Source organism: Amblyomma maculatum, chromosome 11 (genome assembly GCF_055883805.1).
Source record: "Amblyomma maculatum isolate TAMU_Amacu chromosome 11, ASM5588380v1, whole genome shotgun sequence".
Lineage (NCBI taxonomy): Eukaryota > Metazoa > Arthropoda > Arachnida > Ixodida > Ixodidae > Amblyomma > Amblyomma maculatum.
Window position 1 is genome coordinate 22120314 of NC_139354.1, and position 10351 is coordinate 22130664.

The 10351-nt window shown below is 49.5% G+C and overlaps 1 protein-coding gene across 1 annotated transcript; it reads left to right on the top strand.

Annotated features, from left to right (window-relative positions):
• The first annotated feature begins 112 nt into the window (after window positions 1-112).
• LOC146173088 (neprilysin-1-like) lies at window positions 113-9961 on the top strand. The gene is made up of 5 exons (XM_084585117.1): window positions 113-432; window positions 2109-2260; window positions 3855-4084; window positions 7199-7600; window positions 8573-9961. Exons 1-5 carry the CDS (start codon window positions 113-115, stop codon window positions 9959-9961), a joined length of 2493 nt encoding a protein of 830 aa, XP_084441243.1.
• The last annotated feature ends 390 nt before the right edge of the window (window positions 9962-10351 follow it).

Here is a 10351-nt window from a genome sequence, read left to right on the forward strand (position 1 = left end):
GCATTAAGCCCTGTCTAATCTCCCACTGCGGCTATATATGCCATCTGTACAGAGGAGAGAAAAAGAAATCGCAGCCGCGTAGTCCTGAAGGCAGATCCTCTCCACCTAAGACATGCCGGTACGCCGAGGCCCGCGCGACCGGAGCTCACATCGGAGCCGCAGCCACCGACATGACAGCACGGCCACCACCGAGAAGTGCTCGTCATCTCCGCGGCGACACCTCAGGGCGGCGGAGGAGCCCCGTGGCAGGGAGCGGAGGAGGCGCTCCTCTTCATCGTCGCAGTTCTCCCATTCCTCATCGCACAGAGGGAGGGGACGTCGCCTGGCAGCAACGGGCGCCGCCTGGTTGTTGGCCGCCACGCTCACCGTCCTCGGAGGCGTTGGCATCGGCACGCTGGCCGTGCGCTACGCCGACTTCTTCCAGCGCGTGGCGTGAGTAGGCGGCGCCACTGCTCTCACACACACACACACACACACACACACACACACACACACACACACACACACACACACACACACACACACACACACACACACACACACACACACACACACACACACACACACACACACACACACACACACACACACACACACACACACACACACACACACACACACACACACACACACACACACACACACACACACACACACACACACACACACACACACACACACACACACACACACACACCGGGGTGGTGCAGTGGTTACGACGCTCGACTACTGTTCCCAAGGTTGCGGGATCGAATCCCGGCCTCGGCGGCAGCTTTTCGATGGAGGCGAAAAGCAAGGCGTCCGTGTGCTGTGCGATGTCAGTGCACGCTAAAGATCCCAAGGTGGTCGAAATTTCCGGAGTCCTCCACTACGGCGTCTCTCATAGCCTGAGTTGCTTTGGGACGTAACCCCCCCCCCCCCCACACACACACACACATAAGGGCAGTTTTTCGCGGGGTAGTAAAGCTACAATCTGAAAAGCAAGCACTAAAAACCACATACACTTCGCTTCAGCTCCATAGCCAGCTAGGCCTCGTCATTGAGAACATAAGGCTTATCTGTCTTTCCTTTTTATCAGCAGCAAACCCACCGTTTTATTTCTAGGCTAACGCATGAGTTGCAGCCACAAAATGCATTAACAGTAGGCATGGGGCAATGTGAGAAGTACCGGATTTGGTACGGGTGGTTCCAGTATCCGCTCAAGGCGGTGCTGACCCATAGATGTCTTCATCACTGCGATGCTTCTTGAATTGCCCTATCTTTACTATATTCGAAGTGACTAATTTATTAGCGCCTACGAATCGTGCAGCTGCAAAAAAACATGCCGATGATTGCGGGCGGAAGGAAATCCAGATCCGGCGAGAAACAGCTCTAGCCGTCGCTTTGCTTCTCTTGAGCGTTCCCCCAGTACACCGGCAGGCCAGCTCTATTACACCGCCAACCGAGAACGTGAGGGAACGCGATTACCTTCTGGTTAACGGTTTGTATTACATAGGATTAGATTAGATAGGATAAGGTGCTCTTTAATATCCCACCATTCGCCCCAGAAAGGTATACCACTTAAAGCAGGACAAGTGCCAAGCAGCATATGACTCAAAGGATGCTTTTGTCATATGAGCATCTTCTTTATAGAAATAAGGAAAAGGCCTGCCTTGGTGGTATTTTTTTTTAATTGGTTCACAGGAAGGAAAAGGCGCAGTATCTGTCACACTTGTGTCTGTGGACACCTGAACCGCGCCGTAAGGGAAGGGATGAAGGTGGGAGTTAAAGTGGAAAGAGAGAAGGAAGAGCTGTAGTGGAGGGCTACGGAGTAATTTCGACCACCTTGGGATCTTTAACGTGCGCTGACATCGCACAGCACACGGACGCCTCTTCGTTTTGCCTCCACCGAAACTTAGCCGCCGAGGTCGGGTTCAAACCCGGGTGCTCCGGCACAGTAGTCGGGCGTCTTACCACTGCACCACCCCGGTGGGGCAAGCCTTGGTGGTAATTTTTTTATTACCAGAATATTTAGCCCGCACCTGGGAAAACTCTTCGAGTTTCGTTAAAAGAGCACTGACTGAACGTTTTGTTGCGATATCTGGCCCCTGCTGTCTTTGATTCCTCAGGACTTCGAGGGCGCCTTCGGCTCGGAGCTACCACTCGGTGCCGAGGCAGGACGCCGACAGCGCCTATTTGGACTCTCCGGGCTTCATTAGGAACAAGGGCGCCGACGCAGCCCCGGTGGAGACGTGCGACTCGGACGTCTGCCTCTGGGAAGGTACGCGGCCGTGGAAGGCATAGCTAGTGTGACGCGTCTATTATTCAAAAACTGACTAGCGTTGGGATGTTTTTGGCTTCGATGAAAAAGGGGCGAATTGATAAAGAAGCATCTCCTTACAGTCTCTCGGGAGAGAAGGGAAGAGACGCTCGTGAAACGGAGCGAAGGTAGAAGGGGAGAGAGGTTCAGAGGACAACCACGGTTGCCTATCACAGATGAGAGCTGGGATTAGCGGAGAGGAGCTGCTGGATTGGATAGGGATGACGAAGAGCTGTTGTGTACGACACTGCAGTTGTTGGACTGAATCCCTGCGCTCGCATGGTCTTCAGAATTTTTGGTGACAGCGTACCTCTTTGCATAAATGGCTTTCTGCATATATAGATATAGGCCAAGAGCCAGAGGCTGAGATATGATAAAACTTGTGAATAAGGGTAGAGGATTCATGGAATTTAGCTAGCGTGCCGCAGGCCACGGAGACCTTTGGTGACGTAGCCCATTCGATGACCTTAAGCTGAATGTCAGGGTCATCGCTGGACCTTATCTTATATCAAGCTTGTTTAGAGGGATTGGGCAACAGTTTTGAGGGCGGCTTATTGGCTTTGCACGCCCAGATTATATGGTCGAAGTTGTCTTTCTCGCTACAAACATGGCAGAAGGGATTCATAACCTTATTAGTTTTGGTTGGGGGAGGATTCCCGGCTATAGCTGTCTCCATATGACTTGCTGGTGTCCGGTCAGTGTTTTATGGGGTGGTGGGAGCACTCTTCTTATTGCTTTGTAATGTTCAGTGCGGCCAAGTCTCAGCAATGTGCGTTGATAGGGTCATCACAAATCCAATGGTTTACATGCGGCGGAAAACCTGGGGGGGGGGGGGGGGGGGGGGGGGGGGAGTAGCATTAGCGAAGGTGTCTCTGCTAAAAGGCGTGCAAAGAGGGATCCAGAGAGTAATGATCTAGCATCCGGAGGCTGGGTAGAAGCGCCGCTGACGGGTGTTTGGTAATGGGCCTCCGCACACGACAAGGCTACCGCCAGGAAGGCGCAATCTTTCAAGCATGACCTGTTCTCAATACACAAGGCCTTATTATTTTCGGCACTTTCGCGCGGCCTGGACACGTCAGCGGCCGCGTCTGTTCTGTCCTAGGGCAAGAATAGAGAGATTTAGCTTACCGGGATCCGTGATCTGCTTCCGTAATCTGCCACCGCGCGTTCCACTGCACATGCTCAGATCCCCTTGACGCCGATAGATGGCGCCACATACTTGATGTCGGCACATAGACCTGCCGCGTCGGGACCAATCAGCTTGTGCGCCCCGCCCACGCGCGGTAGAGGGTCACGGTGGCGGATCGCGGATCGCGGTAAGCTAAATCTCTCTAATAACGTTATAACGCAGTTCCCATGAATCGCATCTTTGCTTATACGTGGTGTGCAAATAGGGAGGTCCTGCACTTTGGCCTCAAGATGCAATAACATTTTATACACCTGAATCCAAAGTAGGGTCTGAGGGAATATCAAATTTAGATCTCATTTACAAATCCACTGCAGCTGTACATAGTGAAAATGACCCACTGACGGTACCATGCAACCAACGTCTCAGGGCGCAACTTATACGAGAAATTCAACGAGTCCGTGAACCCGTGCAACGACTTCTACGGCTACGTGTGCGAATCCACGAGCTGGTACCGCTCTGACCAGCGCATCGATACGCGGCCCTACCGCATTCACAGCCCCGGCCAGCTTATGTACGACCTGGCAGACCTGCAGCGTCGTCTGTACCGGCTGCGGGGCGACCGGTACCACGACCAACCTACGCTTTTCTCTAACCAGGTACGGGGTTCACAAGTAAAGAACGTTTCAAGTATATTTTCTGAGTGTAACCTGATTACTGCTTCAATGTGGCAGCAGAGTTTCCGTTGGTGGGTTTCAGACAGAATAAAAACCTTATGCACTGGCAAAATGAGCGCAATAAAACGACGTTGAAGAACATAAAATGTAGTAGGATAGGCGCAACCTCACAACTAAGACTTCATTCCCAAAAACCATATGCGGTTTAGTTATGGTGCATGACTACAGAGCTGAGGGAATCGGGTTCAACCCCGGCTGCGGTAGTCCCGTTTTGATGAATGCGAAACACAAGGTGGGGTACGCCTTGCGATGTCAGAGCGCGTTAAAGAACCGCAGGTGGTCAAAATTATCCGGATACCTCCACTAGGGAGTCCGTCACAGCCTGAGTCACATTGTGGCGTTAAGCTGACAAAATAAACCACGTATTTGACAAACCAAGCGCGCTTTTATGTGCTTCTGTGGCATAGTCCATCAAGCACATGCGCTCGATAAAGTCTTTAACTCTGAAAATTTTTCTGTAGGTTTCGGTGCAAAACCTGGGACAGGGGAACTCAGGGATTCAGCCGATTTATAGAGAAGGAAACTATAATCATAAAGTAGCTGCGGAGGCTCATAGACATGGTGTAATTGGTTCACAAGAAAGGGAAGACGCAGTACCTGTCACACTTGTTCTTTTTAAAACTGATTTATTTATAGGAAGGGAAAGGCGCGGTAACTGCCTCACTTGTTTTCTGTGGACACCGCAACCGCGCCGTAAGGGAAGGGAGGAAGATGGGAGTGAAAGTAGAAAGAGAGAAAGAGGAGCCGTAGTGGAGGGCTACGGAGTAATTTTGACCACCTGTGGATCTTTAACGTGCGCTGACATCGCACAGCACACGGACGCCTCTTCACACTTGTTCTGTGAACACCTGAACCGCGCCCTAGAGGGAGGGGGGAACTGAAGGTGGAAAGAGAGAAAGAGGAGCCGTTATGGAGGGCTGCGGAGTAATTTCGACCACCTGGGGATCTTTAACGTGCACTGATATCGCACAGCACATGGACGCCGCTTTGTTTCGTCTCCATTGAAACGGTGGTCGGGGTCGAACACGGGAACTCCTGGTTAGTAAGTAAGATCGTTTGTCATCAACAGAACTGAACTATGGGGTGTGATGACCATGCCGACGCGTCCCTTACACAGTATGTGAACGAGCGCAACCTGGCTAAGACATTGGAGGCGGCCTTGCATATGCATTTAGCGTGGATGTAAAAAAAAAAGGAAAACACGCTTATGAATACCGCGAACCTTCAGGTGACCGTCACTAACGTAAGATCACATCAGAGGTGGCAGCAATAAATGCGCCCTAGTTCAATGTAATGCACTTTAAAAAATTGGCAGTCTTTAAACACTGTTAAACCACACTGGACAAGCGATACTTCTGTTTGCGTGGTTTCGCTGATACCACGCGTTCAGCTGACGTCATCGCACGCCTTTACGTGACCTGTGCTGTGGTAGGGAATTAATCACCTTTCAGAGTCAGAGTTCAAGGTCGAAGGTTATTAATAAAGTCCAGTAGTGGTCATGCGCCCGGTTGGGCATTGCCTCAGCTATAAGGTCACCCGGCCGAAACCAAGCGGTCCCCAGGTTAATTCCCGGAGGATTACAACCACCGCTTTAAAATCTTGAGTGCAATTATTGGAAGCTACTGGTTGTAATTTGGAAATAGAAATGATGTCGGAACCGAGTAACCTTTGAGAGTTAGCTCTAAGTTGAGCGGAGAAGACAAGAAATGAATCCCTGCCGGACAACAAAGGTTTATGTGAGGGTTTCATAAAATTTACGAGGCCAAAGAGTTTACTTCCAGTGCAGTGGAGCTCTCGTAGCATTGTAGGAATTTCTAATTTTTGGGAGGGGAAGAAATGAGAACCGCTCCCCTTTCAAGAGGTTGAAAACACTAGCTATGTGCAAGCCATACACTGCGATCGCCCGCAAGAAAACCCGAAGTGTCACCGTCGGGACAAATCCTGTGCAACCGACCGGATGATTCTCGTGTAGACCTTGAGATACACTTTACTTAAGGTTCCGACATGTCAATGTTATTCGGAGTCTTCACATACGTGCTACCTCCATCTAAAGGCGCACCAAATGTTAAATTAGAGCTACCTCAAGCACATCTTGCTGCGCGCCTTTGCTGTACAAAGTGACATGAGATTTGAAAACACGCCTAAATATGTTGGCCCAACTTGTTTCAAGTTAAGACGCTTTCCAACCAAGCTTAGACGAAGGCCTCTACATGACGGCAGCTGTATTACATCAGCACTGTGAAATGCTTCGAATGTATTAGTGGTGCCGATCACAACCATGATTTCCGCCTTGCATTTCGTCTCGCACTTGATCACGAAATAAAAGCCACTACAAAAATGGGGCAAAGAACTCGTGGAGCAAGAATCAGTTACATCGTTAGAGAAGCGGGTGAAATTCGATTTTCCTTAGTTGCAGTGGACAGAGCAAAAACTAGTAATCATATGGCTAAATATTGTCTTCTTGAACTGCGCTGACGGGTGGAAAGGGAACGTGAACCTGCTCAAACTTAACCCGAAAAAAAAAAACATTATTGGTTTTGATAAACTTCTGATGACTACCAAAAGTAGGGCAGATCGAAATTAGCTAATGGCATTTCAGATCTATGCAGTCGTCGGCTTTCTTTCGAGCTCAAGACGTATGGACGCCGGACAAACAAGCGCAAATAAATTGCTTTAGCCGCTTAAACGCAGAAAAGTTCCAGTGCGCAGATTCTTTTACACTGGAAAGCTAAGAACGGTTTTTGTGCGAAATGAACATCTACAAGCCCAGTAATTTTAGAGGCAGTAAAATTGCGCAGAACTGTTCTAGCGATTCTCTTGAGCTGTTCTCTCAATGCTTCAACGGTGCAGCATTCACGTTGTCTTGCGAAGCATGGTGGTGATATTTAAAGGTTTGTTTTGTGATTTTGACGTGCTTTTAGGCGTGCTGAAGAAATGCAGCCATCTTTTCTTATGTGGGGCGCCCACTTAGCGAAGAAAAAGAAAACTTTCATCTCGATTGTTCAGTCTCCATGATTCTACTCTTTTTGCACCCAGATGCTGTTCTTCCTGAGCAACTGCACCCTGCCGGAGAAGAACGAGTCGGTATGGGTGACCCTCAAAAAGATCTTCGAGGAGAACCTTTTGGAAGGATGGCCGTTCAAGAAGGACCCTAAATTGTTCCGCATATCAGACACAGCCATGGTCCTGGACAAGTTTATCGGTCTCTTTGCCTTCGTCAAGGTGACGCTGCGCAAGGACTTTGAAGACGACGACTACGAAGTGCACTTGGAGGCCCCGGAACTGCTGCTCAAGAGGCACCAGCTGGTCTTCCCGAACGAGTCTGTGGCCGACTACGCCAAGCGTGTGGAGAGGCTCATGTCCATCTTCACCGACGCCAGCATGGTCAAGGCTGCTGAGGATATCGTCCAGCTGGAGCAGAGGCTCTTGCAGATCAAGGTACCTAATTAAACTACATTTTTGTCGCTTTTAGGGTAATTATAGTCAGCACGAATATATTGTCCACTTGTGTAGAGGATTTCCATACTCGGCACACAGCGGAATACATTTATGCTGTGCTGCAAGCTGTTCTGTGTGCGCGCGGTAGGCACTGGTAGCAGAATGCGCCAGAACCATATAACAGACATCCTTATAGGTGGAAAACGAAACTTTGCACAGGTATGTCCTTAGTCACATACCTGTGCAAAGTCACATACCTGTGGATGCATATGGTGTCATTTCTTGTCTCTACAGTGTTTAGCACTTCACTTGCTTACAAGTTCGTGCTGTGTTTTTACCTCTCCTGCTCTATGGCCGATCGGTTTTGATATGTGAAACTGTTCGTTTCACACGCTTGGAGGTCATTAAGCCGAAATGCTTATTAATCTTGAGGCTTTTCGTAGGGCCAATTAAGACGATGCTACAACTCTTACTATTCACCAGAGGTATGTGTACCGGTAATTTCTACGTTCTTAGACATTCTGAACCACCCAGATGTCAAGAACGCGAGAAGCACGCTTTGCCGTACTAGTTTTCCCCAGTTCGCGTAAGCACACTCATTGATAGGCTATTTTGAACGCTCTGGTAACAGACCACAAAATTTCGAGATCAGTTACTGGCCGCGTGTGATGTCTCTTGAGGTGCTAAGCCCGAATTGATCAGTATTATAATTGGCTTTTGGAAGCACAAGGTCAAGAAGCTCCACTCCGGCAGCAACCAATCAGAATAAGGCAGAAATACAGAACAAGACTATTTGTATTCACAGATAAATAAAAAACAATCGTCAATGCATTATAGTGCATATTTACAGGCGTTGCCTGCAAACCTCTGATTGTAATGAAAATGCATCAATAGGATCAATTTCCCAGATGCGAAAAAAAGCGTTTTTCAATATCATCCACTGGCAGTTCAAAGCAGTGGTTAATTTCGCAGGTTCCTCGGAGGTTCTTGCCTTATGACAACCGAACAGCTACGATTAAAGAGCTTCAGCGGCGAAATGCATGGCATTGGCTCACGTACCTTAACTACCTGCTTGAGGATACCGGCGTCCAGTTCCATCGGCAGTCTAGTGTGGTAGTTCTGGACCGCGAGTACGTGGGACGTCTGGCGCTGCAGCTGAGCAAGTTTTCGAGCAAGACTCTTCTGAACTACCTCGGCTACGCCCTTATCGTCAAGTTCTCGCCCCTTTTACCCAGCGACGTCGACTTCGTCATGCCACTGAGCCACGACAACTATCTCGAGACAGTGCCCGAGCGTCTTCAGGCGTGTGTTCACATGATGGAAAACCTATGTCGTTATTTTGTGCGAAAGACGGCCAGGATGACATTTGGCCGCGAGAACGCGACGACTCCGCGCTGGCACTACGACGAAGAGATGCACAAACTGCTCTACCTTGTCCGCGAGAGCATGAAGCAGACAGTCCAGAGAGCTCCCTGGTTGAGTCAAGTAGAAGTAGACGCGGCGTCTCAAAAGATTGAGAAACTTCGAGTCGACTTCCTTGCTGCCCGGGAGAGCGAGGAACAGGTGAACGCCTACTACCCACAGTTTGTCAGTCCGTTCCCCGCTAACAACGCATTGCTTGGTTACTACAAGCTCCTAAACGAGACAATGTCTTTCTACTGGATCACCAACTCGTCGTACGACTTAGATGCCCGCTACCAGATTTCTTCTCTGGTCGCCGGGGAGGTTGAGTACATTGCGGAGAGAAACCTGCTTTTCGTGCCTCACGGTCTTATCGCCTTCACCAATAACATCTCGGAGACCTTCGACCCGCTCTACATCCCTCTTATCGTGCCTGCTCTGTTGCGCGGTATGTTTGCCGCCATCGACCGGCGCGGCTCTACCGTCAACGTCCAGAACCAGGTGGTCAATTGGTGGTCCAGTCCCAGCCGAGACAATTTTGCCTCCAAGCTGCGCTGCTTCCAGGACCAGTACGCCGCCGAGATGCAAGTCGCGTTAGGTGTCGAGATCGACGATGACGACTTTTTCGTGGACGACAATGTCGCCGACAACGCAGTCTTGCACCCGCTGCACGATGTCTATCGCAAGGCGGTGCACCTGTCCCGTCACATGCCACGAGACTCACGAGTCCCAGGGCTCGAGTCACTCACAATGGACAAGCTGTTTTTCGTCAACTATGCGGTAGCCCATTGCGATCGCGTCAGTTCCAGCATGTATCGCAGGCAGGTGCTATACAAGGACAGTGTTCCGGCTAAGCTCCGTGTGAATGTGCCGCTCAAAAACTACCCAAAATTTGCAGATACTTTCAAGTGCAATCTGAACACACCTATGAACCCAGAGACTCGCTGTGAGCTATGGTAAATAAAAGGACGCAGTGTTATCGGCACTGTGCGCTGATTGCTTGCACATCCTGCTGGCTTTGAAACACAGTAGATCGATCTGCGTTTCAATGCTCACAATACTTTATATAGCACCCCCGACAAGCGCTAGCATTTCAGTACACTAAACTAATAAATCAATCTGAAATCAACAAATCCTTCATTGCTTTTAAAACCGAATGTAGACATTTCTTGGTCAAATCAACTGATGACTGAATGGCATGTAGAATACTGTAACCACATCTGCTGCCTCAGCGGTTGCAAAGGGAAACTGTATTAAACACTTATCATTAGACTTAAAATTGTATTCTTTTATTTTATGATAAGACCTGCGGAGATCGGAACACTTTTCCAGATACTGCCGTTTCGTTTG